This window comes from Agelaius phoeniceus, chromosome 2 (assembly GCF_051311805.1).
Source record: "Agelaius phoeniceus isolate bAgePho1 chromosome 2, bAgePho1.hap1, whole genome shotgun sequence".
NCBI lineage: Eukaryota > Metazoa > Chordata > Aves > Passeriformes > Icteridae > Agelaius > Agelaius phoeniceus.
In genome coordinates, this window is record NC_135266.1 from 103,402,088 (window position 1) to 103,422,949 (window position 20,862).

The window sequence follows — 20,862 nt, forward strand, 5'->3', positions numbered from 1 at the left end:
CACTGCAGGTGGGGTCTCACCAGAGCAGAGCAGAGGGACAGAATGCCTTCCTCAACCTGCTGTCCATGGTGTTTTGGAGACAGGATACACTGGGCTTCCTGGGCTCTGAGCACACATGGCTAGCTCATATTTGGTTTTTCATCCACCAGGACACTCAAGTTCTTTTCCCAGGGCTTCTCTCAGTCCATTCATTGCCCAGCCCATACTGATTTTGGGATTGCCCCAGCCCCGGTGCAGGAGCCCACACATGGCCCTCTTGAACTTGAACCTGTGGTTTTCCCAGGCCTGCCCCTCAAGCCTGTCCAGGAGGTCCCTCTGAATGACATCCCTGCCCTGTAGAGTGTCAATCCCACCACTGACCTTGCTGTCACCTAACTGAGATTACTCTCATTCCTGCTCTCATGTCCTCAACAAAGATGTAAATAATACCTGTTCATGTATTCCCTAGATTCCACCATCTCTACTACAGTGTGTGGGAAGCCTGTTTCCTTCCTTAAAACTGTCCAGTTGTAGTCAGGACTCTTTGGAGAGGTTTAATGATATTATCAGAAAAAAGGTCAAGACTTAAGTGTGGAAAAAAAGCCCTTGACAAGACAGATGCCCTTTTGGCACGACTGTGACCATTCTCACTAAGCCAGCCTTCAGGCAAGTACCTCTGCTGGCCTGATTGTTCTAACCCAAATGCCTGCCATAAGTTCTTCTCTTGCAGATACGCTTTTTTGCCCTAGTGTAAAAAATGGGAGTGAATTCCTCTGCTTCAATACATAATGAAATTTTTGTACTTAGCATCTCTTAATAATGAATGACATTTTCCATACTGCCTCTTTCTCTCTTACTGTCCCTTGAAGCCCAATTTCAAAAAGCATCTGTCAGGCTCTAAGGCCTGAGTTTTGAAGAAGATTTACTTTGAAATGGCTTGCTGCCTATATCTCAAACAGAAGCTGTTACTTTCCCTGTGCAAAGCCTCCAACCCTTGAAGAGTCCTAAATCTGTATGTTTTTCATAGGTCTGTGCTGTCAACAGAGGAGAATAGGTTTTTAAGTGCAGAGGCCAAGTTCAGCCTTCTTCTGCACCTGTTTAACTGAGGAATTTTTTCTCCTCCTTGCTCTTTGGGGCTCTCTGTAGCACTGTGGCTTATTTCTCACTCACAAATCCCTGAAGTGATGAACTTTGGTGGTAGCATGGGCCATGGATATCTGTACCTTCAGTTGGTTAGCACACACATACAGATGCTCTCAAGCATTGAAGTCTTCTCAGTTACAAAAATCTGTCACTCAGGTCACAGCAGTCTTTACAGGAATATTCTTTCTGCAAACAGCCATGTCATTCTGGTTCTTTTCCAAAACCTTTCAGTTTTGTGGCACCTGAGCTGAAGTCTGAGGCCACTGATTTACATCCCTCCCATCTAGCTGGTATAGGCTGTCAGTTTATCATCCTGCCTTCCAAGCCTTAAAAGATTTAATGAAATAAAATGGACAGAGACAGACCTGGTGTAGCCAAAGTCCTCTTAATCACATTACCCACAGTGCTTATTTTTGTCATGCAGATTAGCAGAGGGTTAGTTTGGGGGATAAAGATGGCAAGGCAACTCTTGTTCTGAAAATCCCTAACTGCTCTTTCAGAGTAAAAAAATTAGGCAGATGTCAGAGATGTGATTTTAAGACAGAAAGGGAGAAGAGGAAGAAGAAAATCATAAAGTTGTTAATCTAGGCCAATGTTCAAGCTTGAGCACATCATTGTAGTTTATGACTTGGCTTAATGCCATAATTTCTGGGCCTTCTGTAAATTCACATCCTGTTGCTATCCTCTCTAATCACAGAGGAGCCAAGAGAACTAACTCTGTGAATAAAACAGAAAGAACCCTGAATATTCACTCAAATATTGGTTCAAATATTCCCTATAACAGGATAAAACCCAGAAGTGGTTAGATGTTGATGCCAAAGAATTGATGTATTTTATTTGAAAGAGGAGAAAAGAAAAAAAAGAAAAGAGAAAAGAAAAGAAAGAAAAGAGAAAAGAAAAGAAGAAAGAGGGGGCAGACAAGGGAGAGTGACAGAAATGAAGTAGAAGCATATCACCCTCCATGGGTCCCAGTGATGTCTCATTGTTCCTCTCTATCTGATTGTCTTGGAGGTGAGGTCCCCTGCTGAAAAGCATGGAGTCCCATGGATTAATACACATTTGGGCAGGTGGGAACACACAGGAACATCCCTGGGGGGGCCAGTTGGACACTGTCCCTTGCAAGACTGTGGATCTGTTGCATCATGTGGGATCACCTGCAGTGCTCTGGTGCAGGGTCTTGGGACTCCTTTGGGGCTTGTCATGATCTGGCATAACACAGGAGACCAAAGCAAACTAAGCCTCTGTGAATAAAATGGATTGGACTCAGGACAGTTTTAAATATACCCAAAAAATGTGATTAAAACCAAACGAGGTTCGATGTTGTTTCCAAAAAAACTTGATATATTTTATTTAATAGTAAAAGAGGCAAAGAGAAAGAAAGATGAAAGAAAGAAATAGAAAAAGAGTTGTGCATGGGGGGTGAGGGGACCAGGAGAGAGTGACAGGGGTTAGGTAGAAACATATCACCCTTCTGGAGGTCCCAATGACATCTTGTTCTTCTCTTCCATCCCATCTTTTTGGTGGTGAGGGTCCCCTGCCGTGGCGGCACCAAAAAGTTTAGAATTATAGGATTAATTAAAGTACAGGATTAATAAATGTTTGGACCAGGTGGGAGTGCCCAGGTGCCTCCCCTAAGGGGGATAGCTTTGACACTGTCCCTTGCAACACTGTGGGTCTGTTGCATCATGCTGCAGTGCTCTGGTGCAGGGTCTGGGGACCCCTTTGGGGTGCCATTGATGGGCCATGACACCCCCTCAGCTGTCCTTCACGTGGATGTGGCTTTTCCTGGAGTGAAGGGGCCCCTGGGCTCTCCTGCACAGTGGAGGACGAGCATTCACTGCCTCTCACCAGAGACTTTTTCTACATACACCCAAACCCCTCCTCCTTCCCCCCCTTTGGTGGGGGTCTGTGCAGGCCTGGCAGCAGATAAGCCTGGGGCTGTGGCCTCCACCCCTGAAGGTGCTTGCCTGGGCCCTGCAGTGGATGCTCTTCCAGATGCTTTGAACAATAGTGTCACTTTTCTTATGTCTGTTCCTTAGGAGGTTTAACTCACAGTTCAGGGTTTCAGTCAGGAGGCCCATTCAGGGTGGGCTTGGATGGTTTTCTGCGCAGTTTTTGTTATGTACTTTTGCTATAATAGACAAAACCATAGAATTTCAGTCTGTGACACATCCTGCCATCAGTGGCATCTCAGGTCTCTGGAAAGATGTACACAAATAATTTTCTCAGCCCCCACAGTCATATGGCCTAAGCACAATTAAGAGCTGAGTGCTTAATGCACACTGAATACACAGGAGCACTCTGAGAATTAACATGTTTTTTTTTCTAGAACACATCACTGTGCTCTGAATTGTGGTGTTGGTTATTGTCACCTAGTTCTGTTTTGTCAGAGAATCAGTGAAAGCTCCTGTGCCAAAGTATTGCAATAGTAGCAGGTGGGGGGTGACCTATAACTTCAGTGCACTACCCATCATGTTCTCTGTCATTGCTTCCTTGCTACAACTCCTTGTAAATTTTGTTTTCCTGCTGCCTTAGAGCTTGGCTTCAATTTAAACATCAATGGGTATTGTCTGATGAGAAGATAATGTAAACTGAAGAGGCAGTTTTAGGCTGACAGTTACATTGGTTGGAGTACAGTTCTTGGGACTTAAATTTCAGCTTAGTTTTCATTAAAAGAGTGGGGTGAGATAAAGACTGTGATTCTAACTATTTAGTTTCTGGTTTCTGCTTTTAACTGCTGCCTAACCACGCCCCTGGTAAAGCCAAAAAGCAGGGTAAACAATTTCTCAAATTTCACCAAAAAAATACTAAGTTTACAACACCCTATTAGTTTCCCAAAAGTTAAGTCTCCATTCTTTTGGGCTGTTATTAAGGCCAGCATCTCTTACAGATAAATAATTTTGCTGACAATGAGTTGATCTGGTTTTACCATAACTGATGTACTGTTGTCTTGAGATACACTCTAGGGTTTGAGGTTAAAAGGAAGATTAAAACTTGGCAACAAAATCCCATACATTGAGTTGTTCTGGAGTGCAGGTTTCAACCTGCTTGGTAATCCTACAACCCTGTATAGAACTGAGAGATACTACATTTTAAGGCCTGGGACTTGTAAAAGTCTCCTTTGAGCCCAGGTTTGTGTGGGTTGTTTTTTCTCAAAGGCACAGGCTCAACCAGGTACCCTTAGGCACCACCAACACTTTCCAGTCTGCTCATCAAAGGGCCTGATTAGCAGTGTCTTGTGTGGTTTGTGGGAAAACTGGGAAGCCTGAGACAGGAGGTGAATGCTGGAGGTTCAGCTTGCAAACATGAGACACAGCAGATCTTTTTTCTCATGCCTTTAGTATTGGTCTTGGTAAAATTTCAGTTGTCCTTGTGGACTCTGAGCTTTTTAAAAAATTATCTTGGCAATATTTATTAAATGGTGTGAAAGTGTGTGTTTTATTGAGAAGAAAAGGAAATGCACTTTGTGAGTAATTGCTTATAGGTTTCTTATCATGCTAATGCTGCACATAAATAGTCACCTATTGGTGTGCACTTCATTCAGTGGAAACAATTGTTCCTATATAAAATGTATTATCTGAGGAGTTTGCTGTCTAGGTGTGAAATGAGAGATGCCTACAGATGACAGAAAGGTTTCAGATCTCATGGACAACAAATTAACCCACTCCTTGACTATCAAAATACTACTGCTCTGTATTACAAGAAGAGGAGGCTTCTCACATTGCTGAAAGAAATGACATTGAAAGATCTCCTGTGTTATTTTTCTGACAGTGTTGTACTTGAGATACATATTCAGTTCTTGGAAGTGTTTCTACAGCCCCTGTTTCTGGACAAATAGCTGGACTAGCACAAATTATGTGTAATTTTTGATCTGCCCTACTCAGGCCAGTGATGTAGTCTGAGTAAATTAAAAGCTTTCATTGTGCCAAAAAAGGTGGCATGATTCAATTGGAATGAGTTCAAGGTGTGAAATTTACACCCTTGGACAAAAAGAATCTGTGGAATCTGTTTTCTTTCTGTCTGAGATGAAAAAGGGTTGGTGTGTTTACCATGGAGATCTCCACTTCCCTTGCTTGAGGGCTGGTTAATGTGTTCCCTCACAGTGGAGTTGTGAGAGCTTGACACAGTGTTCAGACACACAAGTACTGTCTTTTTTTAATTTAATAACAGGATCCTACCTTCATAAAATGTTGTAACTGCCTTTTTATTTAGAGATAAAAGGAGGGATAGAAATGTAAAAATATGACTCCTGGAGCTGCAGTGCTTGGCTGCTGCTAAGCCATGGGACATGGGAGGAAAATAGCAAAGTCACACTTTTTGTTTTATTCATTAGGTCATGAGAGAGTGGGAAGAGGCAGAACGCCAAGCAAAGAGCTTGCCAAAGGCCGACAAGAAAGCTGTCATCCAGGTAAAGGAAAATGCAACCACAACCTTACCATCTGGAGCCCCAGTTAAGATAAAAGGGCAGCTGGGTGTGATGAAATTTAATAATCTACTTGATGGAGATTTCATGTTATTCTCTACTCTTTTTGCCCATCTATGCTGATGTCTTCTCTCTTTCTGTTGTGATTGATGGTTTTTTCAGCATTTCCAGGAGAAAGTGGAATCACTGGAGCAGGAAGCAGCAAATGAAAGACAGCAGCTCGTGGAGACTCACATGGCACGGGTGGAAGCCATGCTGAATGACCGCCGGCGCATTGCTCTGGAGAACTACATCACAGCCCTGCAGACTGTCCCACCCAGGGTGAGTGGGATACACAGGCTCTGCCAGCTGTGGCAAAATCATTGCAGTTGTCCTGGGGGAAATGTAGATGTGCCCAGGTGCAGTCCAGCTTTGGAGCCGGGAGCTCACTGTGCAAGGGCTGTGACAGCAGTCAGACAGTTTGCCTCAATGCCTACACAAGCTCCCCATGTGAATACCTGTTGGTGGATAGATGCATAGTAAAGATACTTCAGCAAATAACTTGGAAGCGATTTGGTTGTCAGAAATTGCAGCAGTTCAGATTGCAGCAGATCTTGCAGGAGAATGGTGTCCCCTCCAAGTAATGCACATTATGATACTTGATCATGACAACATGGAGCTTAAAGATAGGATGGTAGTGATTTTTTGTTTTGTTTGTTGAACTTTTGAAGTGTTTAGTGAAGGATCCTGTGAGGATTGTTGGATGGCATGAAGTTAGCACACTAGCAATTCAAAGTTGTCTGCTTTTGATGGGTGTAAACATGTACATTCAGAATGCAGATTGAGTAGAATTTAATGACTTTATATCTCTGATATTTGTTTCAATACCACAATAGCTGGTCAGTGACCCCCAGAGGAAGAGAATTTGCAAAAAGACTGGGGGAAAGCAGTTTTATGTATCTCTGGTCTCTTGAACACTTCCTAGATGGAAAAAAAACATTATTACACTGCTGAGTCTTTTAGTGAATTTGACCTTAAAGGGAGTTATACCAATATGACTAACATGATTACATTTCATATTTTCAGTGAATTTCCTTCTGAGGAGAAACCTGTGTATTTGGAAAAGTGATCATTCTCTTAGTTCCTTATCATTGTTATCATAATTGAACTTTTTTTCTCCATCCTGTGGTACAAAAATCTCTTGCTTTTACCATTTCTGCCAAGTAAAAATTAAATTTAAAAAAATTAAAATCTTTCACTTAAGTAAAAGTGTTGAGGGGTGACTTCAGGATAGTTGTGTGAAGAGTTTCCGTGTATTTTGCAGTAGTAATTTGTGGAAAATGAAGCTAGTTGGTGTTAAATTGGTAGAGGATGTTACTTGGCCTGAGTGTGAGTTGCATGTTATAACCTCTTACCACAGCGAGGGTAGTGAAAGGCTTGAACTCATTAGGAGATGGATTAGTGAGTTATAAGCTGGGATGTGGCTTCCTTTAAGTAGCTGGAGTCTGGCTCAGAACTGAGGTAAGTGTATGGACTGGCTGCAGGTCATATTTGCCTTCTTGTACCATGGGTCTGGGTAGTTCACCAAAGGTAGGGTTCCACATTTGGCTTTGGAGCCAAGCTTTCCTGCTTTGAAGTTCAGCCTTGTACAAATGTAATCCTGTCTGAAAAGTACCCCAGTAAAATTATTTGATTTCAAGCCATGTGTGTGTCAGGCTGGAAGCTTGGTTCTTCAGGTATCTGTGGTTGTTGAAGGGTATGATGGGGACCACACGTAACAGCAGAAAGGTCTCCACAGGTGACAAAATGTGAAATGCAGAGGACACAAAGTGAACTTCAGCTGCAGAACTCTCTAAGGGGAAAAAATGTTAAGTTACTCTGGGACCAGAAAAACTTGCATTTTGTGCTTGTGTAGCTTGTAATCAACTCTCAGGACATTTAAATTAATGATGCATTTCCTGTGTCAGGGAGAGAGCACCAGGCCTGAAAGGTGACATTAGTCCAGTAAAAATAAGTTTTGAAGGTATTGTTTGAAAGACTAAGTGCATCCTATATTGAGTATATGTCCTATATATGTCCTACAAAATCTAATAATTCCGAAAGGAGCAGGCAGCAAGCATGGAGGTAACATTAGCTGAAAGTGCTACCAGACAGGGACTCATCTCAAAATAACAGGGACAAACAGTTTCAAAAAATTCAGAAAATAATGTCCTTAAAGAAGTCCTTGTTCAGTCTTGTAGATGGTCTTGTCCTTGCCTCAGCATTTTTTGGGTGTGTGCTCTGTAGCTGATGACAGTTGAGGTGTTGAACTGCTGATCAGGTGCATGCCAAAGCACTTGAAAACACTGACCTTGAATTCAGCAGGATGATTGTCTAGTTCTATTGAAAGAGAGGAGGAGGTTTTGAAGGAGCCTGGGAATAAAAAGAGGATGTATCATCTTTGGAAGGAGGGTCAGGTATCCCAGGAAATATTTCAGGGTGTTCCTCTGGTGCTGTTTGCAGGGGTGCCAGGATGAGAGAAGAGACGAGAATCTTGACTCCATGTTTCAGAAGGCTGATTTATTATTCTATGGTATATATGATATTAAAAGAAAATTATATATTAAAACTATACTAAAAGAATAGAAGAAAGGATTTCATCAGAAGACTTGCAAGGATTAGAAAGGAATGGAAAAGAATGATAATAACATCTTGTGGCTGACCAGAGAGTCCAAGACGGCTGGGCTGTGATTGGCCATTAATTAAAAACAACCACATGAGACCAGTCAAAGATGCTCCTGTTGCATTCCACAGCAGCAGGTAATTATTATGTTTCGTTTCTGAGGCCTCTCAGCTTCTCAGAAGAAAAAGTCCTACCAAAGGGATTTTTCATAAAATATGTCTGTGACAGGTTCCTAGGGCATTTTCTCAGGCCACGAAGGGCCTTCAGGGAAAAGGACTCAACAGTGACTTCTGATTTTACATCAGTAATTGGTGTTGAGAGTCCTTCCCTAGGATCATCATCGTCCACTGGCTGATCGGTATTGGTTGTGTGTTTCTTGCTTCTTGTGGTAGCAGCAGCAGCCATTGGTTGAGGCTCACTGTCTGGTTTAGCTCTGGGCTTAGGTTTACTGTCTGCCTTGCTACAGCCTGAGTAGCTGGGGTGTTAGGTGCAGCCTGAGTGACTGGGGTAGCTGCTGATTTATCTGCCTGCCCCCCTGCCTCTGTCTGCTGCCCTACAGTATCTAACAGCATGTGATAAGCATAGGCCAGGGCCCAGCTTACTGCAATGATCTTTTTCTCCTCAGAGTCATCATGGCACCAAGTATTCCCCCACCTCAGCTGGGTTCAGTATTTGTTCATGTGGCAAGTGCCAGGCTGTAGGATCAGAAAATTCCTTCAGGGTTTGGCCCATCTCCTCCCATTTCCCACACCACTCAAGATTTTCCACACCTGGCTCTATTTCTGCATCAGGGGTCTCATCAGCTCCTTTGGGCATCTCAGCCCTCATGCTAGAGAAGCTGCAGACCATAGAGAGGAAGCTTACCAGATTAAATACCAGGACAGTGGTATCTTTAACATTCAGGGGAAACTGAACATTCTCAAAAAGTGACATAACAGATTCAAAGGGGAAGAAGGAAAGGAAAGGCTGAAAAGCCTTATCCCCTGCTCCTCCTCTAACAAGCTGGGTGCAATTACTAATAAATCCCCAAAACTACTAGGAACTGGAACTAGAACTAGGATGCAGGGTAGGATGAAGAAACTGTATACCATACATATCTTGAACAGACTCCAGTACCTTTGTAAACTCCCTATAAATCATTATCACCAAGCCCAGCACAATAGCTATTGTAATCCATGCCATTCTCCTGTAAAAACTACATATTTGGGACAATACTGGAGCTATCTCTGGATAAGAAAATAAGCCTAGGGACCAGAAAGGTACGAAAACCTCAAGAATGCCTAGAGACCACAGACACATGAAGGCCTATGCCCAGAGAGACATTGTGAATTCAAGCAACATGGTTACTGACTGCTTTATCCCAATACAGAGTGAGTACAACCAAAATGCAATCAGTACAGGTTTTTTTCCACTTTCTCAAGCCACACTTTGGGTGCCAAAAATTGTCTTTGTCCTGGTTTAGAACAAATTTGGGAGAGAATTTCTGAAAGGGTTCCTCTAGAAAGCAGATTCAAGTGGCTCCTCCCCAAATGGTGCAGGAAAAGATTTCCTTGGAGAAAAGTGGAAAAAGACTGTTTATTTAACAGGCAAAGTATTCACCTGCACAAAAAAATGAACAATATTAAACAATAAAACCTCTTGCTGCTCCAAAAGAGATGACAAACTCAAAAAGTCCCTCTGTGGGCTGTAGCTCAGCTCACTCAGTCTCTTATCAGTCCCTTTGGTGCTGGAAATGCTGCAGCCCAGGCCTGGCCCAGTGGGCCACAGGTGTGAGCTGCCGGTGCTCTGCTGGGTGTTCAGTGCAGAGCAGGTTTAGACAGGTCCAAGAAGAAGAAAAACTACAGTCCAGGGAACTCCTGCCTTAGCTAGCTAAAAACTATCTAAAAAGCAAAGAAGAGCTCTGTCCCGCTGTCTGTCTGTCCACAGACAACACAGTCCAGGAGCAGGAATGTGTAGGAGTGAGTGCAGTGTCTGAAAACAAACTGTGCATTCTTCTCTCCCCTTCCCTCTTCATTCTCAGAACCAGTCTTAAAGGTGCAAAACTTATTTCTGGGCTAAACAGATGAATGGGGATAAATTGTAATTCAGCAGCATAAAGTCACCTCAGGATAGGCATGTAGAAAAAAAAATTAAAGAGACCAAAGCTCAGTTAGAACTTATTTTGGCAACTTTTACGAAAGCTAATAAAAAATGTTTTTACAAATGTATTAATGACAAAAGGAAGGGTAAGAATATCCTCAATTCTCCACTGGATGTGGGAGGGAATTTAGTGACTGCAGATGGAAAGAAGGTGGAGGTGTTTAACACCGTCTTTGCCTTGGTCTTCAGTGGAAAGACAGCTTGTCCTCAGGACAACTGTCTTCCTGGGCTGGTAGATGGTGTCAGGGAGCAGAAAGGTCCCCCTGTTATCCAGGAGGAGGCAGTCTGAGAACTGCTGAGCTGCTTGGATGTTGATAAATCTATGGGACCGGATGGGATCCATCCCAGGGTGATGAGGGAGCTGGCAGATGAGCTTGTGAAACCACTCTCCATCATTTACCAACAGTCCTGGCTCACTGGGGAGGTTCCAGATGAATGGAAGCTGGCCAGTGTGATGCCCATTCACAAGAAGGGTACAAAGGAGGATCCTGGTAATTATAGGCCAGTCAGCCAGACCTCAGTGCCTGGTAAGGAACAGTTTGTACTGAGTGTCATCATGCAACACTTACAGGATGGGCAGGGTATCAGACCCAGCCAGCAGGGGTTTAGGAGGGGTAGGTTGTGTTTGTCCAACCTGATCTCCTTTTATGACCAGGTGACCCAGCTGGTGGATGCAGGAAAGGCTGTGGATGTTGTGTACCTGGACTTCAGCAAGGCTTTGATGCTGTCTCCCACAGCACACTCCTGGAAAAGCTGGCAGCCCATGGCTTGGACAGGAGCACTCTGTGCTGGGTTAGGAACTGGCTGGATGGCCGGGCCCAGAGAGTGCTGGTGAACGGTGCCACATCCAGCTGGGGGCAGCCAGCAGGGGTGTCCCTCAGGGCTCTGTGCTGGGACCAGCTCTGTTCAATATCTTTATTGATGACATGGATGAGGGGATTGAGTCTTTTATTGGCAAATTTGCAGATGACACTAAGCTGAGCACATCTGTTGATCTGTTGGAAGGAAGGAGGGCTCTGCAGAGAGACCTGGATCAGTTGGATGGATGGGCAGAGTCCAATGGGATGGAGTTTAATAAGTCCAGGTGCTGAGTCCTGCATTTTTATCACAATAACCTCCTGCAATGTTACAGGCTGGGGACGTTGTGGCTGGACAGTGCCCAGGCAGAAAGGGACCTGGGGGCACTGGCTGACATGAGCATGAGCCAGCAGTGAGCCCTGGTGGCCAAGAAGGCCAATGGCTCCTGGCCTGTGTCAGGAACAGTGTGGCCAGCAGGAGCAGGGAGGTCATCCTTCCCCTGCCCTTGGCACTGGTGGGGCCACACCCTGAGTGCTGTGTCCAGTTCTGGCCCCTCAGTTTGGGAAGGACCTTGAGATGCTTGAGCACATCCAGAGGAGGCAACGAGGCTGGTGAGGGGCTGGGAACACAAACCCTGTGAGGAGGGACTGAGGGAGCTGGGGGTGTTCAGCCTGGAGAAAAGGAGACTCAGGGGTGACCTTATCACTCTACAACTTCCTGAAGGGTGGCTGCAGCCAGGTGGGGGTTGGTCTCTTTTGCCAGGCAACAAATGACAGAATGAGAGGTCACAGTCTTTAGCTGAGCTAAGGGAAATTTAGGCTGGATATTCGGAAAAAGTTTTTTACGGAAAGAGTGATAAAGTACTGGAATGGTCTGCCTGGGGAGGTGGTGGAGTCACCATCCCTGGATGGGTTTAAAAAAAGACTGGATGTGGCACTCGGTGCCATGGTTTAGTTGAGGTGGTATTAGGGCATGGGTTGGACTCGATGACCTTAAAGATCTCTTCCAACCTTGTGATTCTGTGAGGGTGAAACCTGGGGAGTGATTGATGATAACTGAATGACTAATGAGTTAATCCAGTCCACTAACTGCATTGCAGGATATGGAGCGAGAAGTTTGAATACACTCTGAATCCAAACTTCAGCTGCCTAGCCAAAGAGAAAATGGGCTTAATGGAAAATGCAACTTTGATACCTTAGCTGTATTTCACTCTGGCAGTTTCCTAGTAAACTAAAAGTGCATTTGATGCAGTTGTGTTATCTTTGGGAGAGTAATTCATAACCCTACTGATAACTTGTTAAGTACTATTAGAAAAATTGTGGGAGTGGGGAGTTCTGGACTTCTCAACTTATTTTTAAGAACCCCTTTCATTGCCTGCTTCAAGTTACATGGTTTGCTATTAGTATGTTTACTATAAAAATAGATTCTAAATATTTTAAGTGATGGATTCTCTTTCTCTAAAGTTGTGAGGAAGAATTTGGATTGAAATGTTAAAAAGAAGTTAGAGTTTTTTATGGAAGTGCTGCATGCAGTTAGGAGGGTTCAAAAGTCCATGAATCCTTTGTGAATAGCTCCTGTATTGGATCCAAAACTAACTGCAGGTTTTTTTCATGTGTTACATGGATGATTGCCCAGTGCAGTTTCAGAGGTGTGCCTCTGAGTACCACTCAGGGCAGCAAGGGAGAGAGGGAGCACACAGAGATGAAATTGTTTCAAGGTGTACAAGAAAACAAAATTAAGCAAAACCAAATATTTATACTCTTGTTCTGTTCTCAGAAGCACTGTCATGCAGTCTCCCCAGAAACTCAAAATTTGATCCTCATTCTTGATTCCTGATGCAGCTTAGCTGTGCTGTTGTACTTTGCTGCCTTTGAAAATGAGGTGCAGCTGTTCAGTATCCAGTGTCAAAATAGTATATTGTTTCATCATCCTTGGTGGGCTTACTACAGGAAAGGAGGATTAGTGGCATCTGGAAGCAATATGCCTCTAGTTTTTAAAACATTTGGAAATTTTCCCTATTTTTTACAATAAAATAGGGGAATTCAAATCCATCATTCTCTGTGAGCAGATTGATTCTGTAATTTACTTCTATTCCCTCTTTCATGTGCATGTCAAATTTTTGTGGATTTATGTATTCCTTTCTAATCTTTGATGGTCAGAGAGGCACATTATCTGTGGGAAGGTGGTGGTGGGTGACAAAGACAAGCAGAAAAGAAAATTGATGAAATAAAGGGTTTTAGATGAGGGAAACATACAGGAAAACTTTGAAAGGTAATTAATTAACCTCTTTACTTTGCACATAAATTAAAATGAGCATATAATCCTTAAAATCAGTTTAAAATGCTTCTCCTCTAATTCAGCACTATTTTACTGAAATAGAAATTCTTGCTTAGAAGAGCAGGATTGTTGAGATAAACCCTGTAATGTACATTAATCAATCTGATTTTTTTTCCCCATTTTTTTTTTTCTTCAAAACTTACTCTGGTACCTGTTATTCTTGGGAGCAGTGCCTGTTCACAGAGAGAGCACAGGGCAGGTTGAAAATAGTCTGGTTTGGCTGTTTGGACAGGGAAGAGGAATCTGCAGGGGGGCCCATGCTCAGTGTCTCAGAGTTTGGGAAGCTCAAAGCATTTCCTGAGTCCAAGGAGGTTGCTGTGGAAGTATGCAGCTGGAGGCAGGCCAAAGTGCTGCTGCTGAATTGGTGATAAAAATCCTCCTGTGCAGCAGGAAACAGCAGTCCAGCTCTAATACTCTACCCTTCAGCTCTGCTTCTCCAAACCCATTAATTTCCAGCTGTGGAATTCTTCACATATACTTAATTTTGTAGGTTTTTTATGAAATAGCATGGATTTCAGCTCTGTTTTTATACAAAGTCAGATTTCAAGAAAGGTGGTCAGCTAATTCCATTTTCCAGAATGTCGTTTTAAACCCTGGCAGGTTTGTTGTATCTAGAATTAAGAGTTTTAAAATAGTGAGCAGAAACAAAATTTGTCCTAATTTGTCAAAGTTCAGTAAGTTGAAATAGTGGAAAAAAAAAAGAGATTGATTCAAATGGTTTTACATTTTATTTGGTCACCAGAGGAGTCCTTGAGAGAGGAGGCAAATGTAAGTCTTGGGCACCATTGTAGCAATGTGATTTTGATGTGTGAGATAACATGTTTTGTTGCAAACTAGTAGAAATTATGAGAAGGCATCTTTAACTCCAAAGAATAGGTATCTGGATGGGGATTTATTTGTCTTGCCCATGAGAAAGTGTTTGCAGTCATTCAGTTCAACTTTCCTTGAATGTTTCTAAAATGAAGTACTTCTCCATGATGAAACCTGCAAGTTAATAATGTAGTGAGTGAAATATGTACTGAATATGATACACAAGGTATTCAGAATAGTGAATGAAAAGAAGCAATTGTTGCACATTGCAAGAGCAGTAATTGGAAGGGACTGATGATTGATTTTTCTCTAAAGACAAGGTTAAATAGCATTGTGAAAGTTTCCTCTTTGATTTAGAGTGAATTTTGATCAAAATGACAAGCCAGCTTAGAATTTCCCATGGAAGTTCCATGGCACAAAGCCAGGAAATTGTATTTTCAATACACAGACCTGCTTTCTAATGGTTTTAGTGTGGTTTCTTTGTAGTAAATATTTTGGATTTCCACAAGAAGAGATTTTTTTCCATGAGGAGAGATTTTAGCCATGCAAACTACATGTGATGTTTCCATTTTCCAAGCTCAATGAAACTGCACTGTTTCATCACTCCCTTAAAATCTGAAATAGCAGATTAGGATCAGTATAGGGACATCTGCATGTTTATATATAACTTGCTAGAAACTGGATTATGGGCATTTTAGATCTCATATACAAGACCACAGAATGACTCATCTTTCAAATAAGAGACAAGGCATATTCTCTACAGTTCTAGGCAGAACATTAGTTCTTAATGGTGCATTGTCACCCTAGGTAGTCTGTGTAGCCCAGATAAATTGTCTGTGAACCTGTCCACAGGTTTTGGATGCATGCAAGTCCCCAGGTACTCAGGAAAGCTATATAAAATAATACTTCAACAACATTCTCCAGTATAATTGGGATTTTAAGCTAACAACTATTAAATACCCAAAGACATGAGCACATCTGCTGGATGGTTATAATAGCTTGTAAGAAGGGCCACGATCAACGTCAGTTGTAGATAAAAACAGGTGTTTGAATCTTCTGAGAAGGGGGAGCTTTGGAATAAGTTGGATGGGAGCAAACGGTGTTTTAAGTATGTGCTTAAAATAATTGGTAGGTTCACATCTTATCAGGTGTGTCTTTTTTGCTGCATTTGCCTGAATAGTGTGTGCCATGAGACTGTGGATTTAAGCTTCTTGCCAGCCAGTCCAGAGTTTTGGAGTACACAGTACCCATATTATTCCTAACTAATCAGCATAGCCCTAGCCTGTTACCTGGACGTGTCTTGAGGGCAAGAAAAGTTGAATTATCAGGAAAGGTAGTTAAATGTTCTGTCTTCAAAATTTTCCCCTTGTTATTAAACTTCCTGGTCTTCTAGCCTTCATTTCAGTAGAGCTTTACAGTTGGCATTTCAGTTGTTTGGCCATTCCCACAAGGTTGTGAGGATTACTCAGTTTCCAGCATTTGTCCAGAGTTTCTTGCAACTTCATCTGAGAGTACTTGGCTTTGGGGACTTTGAGTTATTTCTCTCAGGCAATGGAGACACTAAGTTTAATTCTCTGGCAAGATATGGCTTCACATCTCTATTTCTGTCTGACATATCTTCTTCAAATAACCTTTGGTTTGCTTTCCTCAGACATTTTTGAATCTGTTGCTTCTCTTAAACTGAAGAGGTTCTGAAATTTTTGGACTCCATATCTTAGTATTCATCTCTTGTGTAAATGTTAAATCAGTTTGTGCTCTATATTTGTCCATGAATCTAAATCTTCTTAAAACTTCACCTTCACCCACAGTTCTTCCTGCTTTGGAAAGCTGTGCACAGAGCTTCTGACACTTTTTTTATCACTTCCCTACCTTCTTCCCTGTGTCATTCTCAGTGCCTAGACAGGCTCTTTATCACTTCTGTTCATTCTTTAATCTGCTGCACAGTAAGGTCATCTTTCTGTTCCTTCTCACTGCTTGGCAGCTTCAGGTAGGATGCACAAGCACAGCACCACAAGTGGGAATGGAGAGAAGGGGGACTGCATTTCCAGAATCCATATAATCTCAGAGTTAAAGATGGGTGTCCTAGCTGGATGCTGGAGATCATTTCCTGTTTTGGCACTGTATTATTGTGCAGTGCAGGAAAGTACATAGCAATACATGTCTTAGCCTTCAGTGCTCTGCCATCACTGTGTATATTTTCAAGTTCCCTTCAGCTGCTTTTCTTTCCTTTCTTTTCTTTCTTTTCTTTCCTTTCTTTTCTTTCCTTTCTTTTCCTTCCTTTCTTTTCCTTCCTTTCTTTTCCTTCCTTCTCCTTCCTTCTCCTTCCTTCTCCTTCCTTCTCCTTCCTTCTCCTTCCTTCTCCTTCCTTCTCCTTCCTTCTCCTTCCTTCTCCTTCCTTCTCCTTCCTTCTCCTTCCTTCTCCTTCCTTCTCCTTCCTTCTCCTTCCTTCTCCTTCCTTCTCCTTCCTTCTCCTTCCTTCTCCTTCCTTCTCCTTCCTTCTCCTTCCTTCTCCTTCCTTCTCCTTCCTTCTCCTTCCTTCTCCTTCCTTCTCCTTCCTTCTCCTTCCTTCTCCTTCCTTCTCCTTCCTTCTCCTTCCTTCTCCTTCCTTCTCCTTCCTTCTCCTTCCTTCTCCTTCCTTCTCCTTCCTTCTCCTTCCTTCTCCTTCCTTCTCCTTCCTTCCTTCCTTCCTTCCTTCCTTCCTTCCTTCCTTCCTTCCTTCCTTCCTTCCTTCCTTCCTTCCTTCCTTCCTTCCTTCCTTCCTTCCTTCCTTCCTTCCTTCCTTCCTTCCTTCCTTCCTTCCTTCCTTCCTTCCTTCCTTCCTTCCTTCCTTCCTTCCTTCCTTCCTTCCTTCCTTCCTTCCTTCCTTCCTTCCTTCCTTCCTTCCTTCCTTCCTTCCTTCCTTCCTTCCTTCCTTCCTTCCTTCCTTCCTTCCTTCCTTCCTTCCTTCCTTCCTTCCTTCCTTCCTTCCTTCCTTCCTTCCTTCCTTCCTTCCTTCCTTCCTTCCTTCCTTCCTTCCTTCCTTCCTTCCTTCCTTCCTTCCTTCCTTCCTTCCTTCCTTCCTTCCTTCCTTCCTTCCTTCCTTCCTTCCTTCCTTCCTTCCTTCCTTCCTTCCTTCCTTCCTTCCTTCCTTCCTTCCTCCCTCCCTCCCTCCCTCCCTCCCTCCCTCCCTCCCTCCCTCCCTCCCTCCCTCCCTCCCTCCCTCCCTCCCTCCCTCCCTCCCTCCCTCCCTCCCTCCCTTTCCTTTCTTTCCTTGTATTCAGTTACATGCCTGAAGGCATATATCCATTAGGTTTTAATAATAAATATTATTTGCAATAGACTTCATATTTTTGCAAAATCTGGCATGTAAGCTGAGAAACTTCAGAAAACCGGGCAGATGTCTCTTTTTTCTTATGGATTTTCAGTCAGTTGTGTGTTTTGGATGTGTGTGTTCTGGATGTATATGTTCTGTACCTCAGCTCTGTAGTTCTTTTCCTCTGTTTTCTCCTCTGGTGGTGCAGCAATAGTGACAGGGCAGGAACATTGTGTTGGTTTTTTTTCCTTAAGTTTTGCAGTCAAGTCTGGGGATTGGTTATTCATAGAAACATAGAAATCTGAACACCCTTCTCAGGAACATTATCTACTGCCTACAACTACTATTTAATGGTGCATCCTGATGGTGTTCAGTTGAGAAGATCTTCCTTATAGTAGTCAGAGTTGTCTTCAGAAGATAGCACCAAGGGCTTTTGGCTTGGGAAACATCTCCAGTGCAAGAAATGAAAGCATGTGTCATTCTAAACTGATGGTTTTTTGTTCTTTTTCTTTCCCTGTAGCCTCGTCATGTATTCAACATGCTGAAGAAGTATGTGCGTGCGGAGCAGAAGGACAGACAGCACACTCTCAAACACTTTGAACATGTCCGCATGGTAGACCCAAAGAAAGCTGCCCAAATCAGATCTCAGGTAATCCCCACTGATGGTTAGTGAGGTTGTGTTAGTTCATGGCTATTGTGAAATTTCTGTCAAACTGTTTTTTATAAAATACCCAGCTCCTTTCCATGGACAGCTTTAAATGCAATCATAAACAATCTGTTTTCCATCAGAAGGCAAAGTGATAGAGTAATGGAAGTATGATTTTTCTTCTGAGAAGAGCTGAATACAGGTTTTTTGTCTATCTGGACCTTGAGTCAGTCATGGACATGTTCTGAGGAGCCTTCATGCCTCTCAGCTGAAGTGGCAGAACCAGAAGTGGTGTAGCCATCTGATTGTGACCAACCTTTCTATAGTCATTGCAGAGGAACTTGTAATGTCTATAAATGTGATTACTGTGATGCACTCAAGTTTAATGTGTTCTTTTAAAACAGACACTGTCCTTCATGGCATTTAACTGCTGAATGTTACTATAGACCTCAATGCATATGTTTTGGAACATCTTTTATCTTGTCTTCATAAATCATAGAGGGCAAGAAAGCAGAAAGAAAACATCCAAGATTGAAGATGTATTTGGCTTTCAAAACAGCAATTAATTATTGGAGTTGCAATGGATAAGCTGTAAAAACAGTGTGCTGGAATCTGTGGAATCTGCTGCTGTTCCCTCTGCAGGATTCAGTGGCAGGCACTGTTCCAGCCAGTTTTTGAACTGACTGACATCACAAAAAGAAAAATCAAACCCATGTACCTCCCTGGATAGCAGATTAGAGTTTCAAACATCTGTTTCAGCCAAATGTGTACATTGAGATCATGCTGTCTTGAAATTGCTTGAGTGAGAAATGCACACTTCTAAAAGTCTTCTGCAGTGACTATTGTCTTTGCCTTGTCTTAAGCATCTATTATAACTTTTTTTTTTCCAAGTCTCATTGGGTTATTTAATGACAAAAATAATTGAAATTTTGCAGAGTGCAGGTTGTGTGGCAGCACTAGTGAAGAATAGAAACTGACATATAAATACAAGAAGTGCAGTGTATTGTCTAACATGTCATTGTAGGAATGAGTATTGATATAGCATCTCTGTGTCTAGAATTGGTCAGATGGCTGGGGAAATGCGGCCTGGGAGTTCTATTAGTGAAATGTTTTTCAGTGAAAAATGGAAGACAAAATATTTAGTTCAATAGCATAAATATTTAGATTTGAAGAAATCATGCTGCCATTTCACTAAAATTGCTGTCTACAACTCCTTTTACTTGTTAGGCCTAATTATCTTGTCAGTCTTCTAAGATGCACCTCAATTTCTCCTTCCACTGAAGAAAGGTGATACTTGTGAAGAGTAGCCTGGGGGAGCATGTATCATACAATGTCATAACTCAACCCATAACAATGTGAGGGCACTTGAGGCAATAGAGCTGTAATCAAATGAGAGGGTACAGTAATCCTTCTGGGTAGAAATATTTTTGTTTGCAACTGAAATATTTGCAATTTGTAAATGCTACTTTTTTTTCTTTTTCTTTGGAGAGCTGTTTCTTTTCGCAGTATTTGGATCAGGAAGTAAATAAATAAATAAATCCAAACACCTGAAACATTTTGATGCAGCAATCACTGTGCCTCACTTGGTTTACATGTTATGTGAAAACTTATGAGTAGGGGCAAATGTAAACTTTGCTGAAAGAAGAATGAAGCTGTGGATTTCTGCCACAATAGCTGCTTGTGTGCATGTTCTGCCCCACAGCAAATGTAAACCCTTACTTTAAATTACTGCATTTCCATGGGATTTCAGGTGGCTATGGAAGAGCATCTAGAATGGTATTTTTCAGCAGCTGTAGGAGAGAGGTGAGTTTTGTAATAGCTTTGACAGTTTTGATACGTAGGGCATATTGAAATCTTATTCCTGCACAAGTGAAAACGGTCTTGCTTCCTATAATCTGTGAAATTTGTGATAATGTCAAATTATCCATAGTATCGCCCTCCTTTGAACACTTTTGTTTCCGTAGGTTATGACGCATCTACGTGTGATATACGAACGCATGAACCAGTCTCTCTCCTTCCTCTACAATGTGCCTGCTGTGGCAGAGGAGATCCAGGATGAAGTTGGTATGCAAACTACTTATGTAGAAAAAGACATATATTTCTGTGATGGGAAATTACCACCAAAAGCAAAAATACATCATCTCACTTTTCCTATTGATATACTCCTCAGCTGAAAAATAGAAGAGTAAACCTGGCAACATTCTTAAATTTTGAATTAAATTATAATAAACCCTTGGAAGACAAATCCTGTATATCCCGTGCAGTGGCATCATCATACTGCTGTAAATGTCTTCCCTGAAATATGTTAATTGACATTTGGAGCCTTCCATGTTATAGGGATGCAACAATTGACAATGAGATTTAGGCAAACCCTATCCTTTGGATATTTAGTTTACCTGGTAAGTATTTACATGATACAGATCATTCAGAAATCCCACAGCTAAAAAATTGGTTGCAGAAGCAAGGATCTGAGAAAAGTGTAGGTATCAAGTTGGCAGTATCCTAGTAATCATGCATTTTAGTTCTTGGTTAGTTATCAAATTGATATCTCCGCTCCTCCCATTTTTTCCAGCATCCAAGCTGGACTGTGGATGAATCCAGTAGCAACAGACCTATGTTTGCCTCTTCCCTGAGAGCTGTAATGACAGACAGCT

The 20,862-nt window shown here is 42.3% G+C and overlaps 1 protein-coding gene across 4 annotated transcripts in view; it reads left to right on the forward strand.

Annotated features, from left to right (window-relative positions):
• Positions 1-20,862, forward strand: part of APP (amyloid beta precursor protein) — a 199,209-nt gene that overhangs the window by 136,985 nt on the left and 41,362 nt on the right. For all 4 annotated transcript variants that reach the window (XM_054654581.2, XM_054654580.2, XM_054654582.2 and 1 more), the window contains 4 exons: positions 5,456-5,530; positions 5,708-5,866; positions 18,083-18,211; positions 20,173-20,272. In XM_054654581.2, the coding sequence (XP_054510556.1) occupies positions 5,456-5,530; positions 5,708-5,866; positions 18,083-18,211; positions 20,173-20,272 (463 nt within the window). The remainder of the gene's footprint in view (positions 1-5,455; positions 5,531-5,707; positions 5,867-18,082; positions 18,212-20,172; positions 20,273-20,862) is intronic.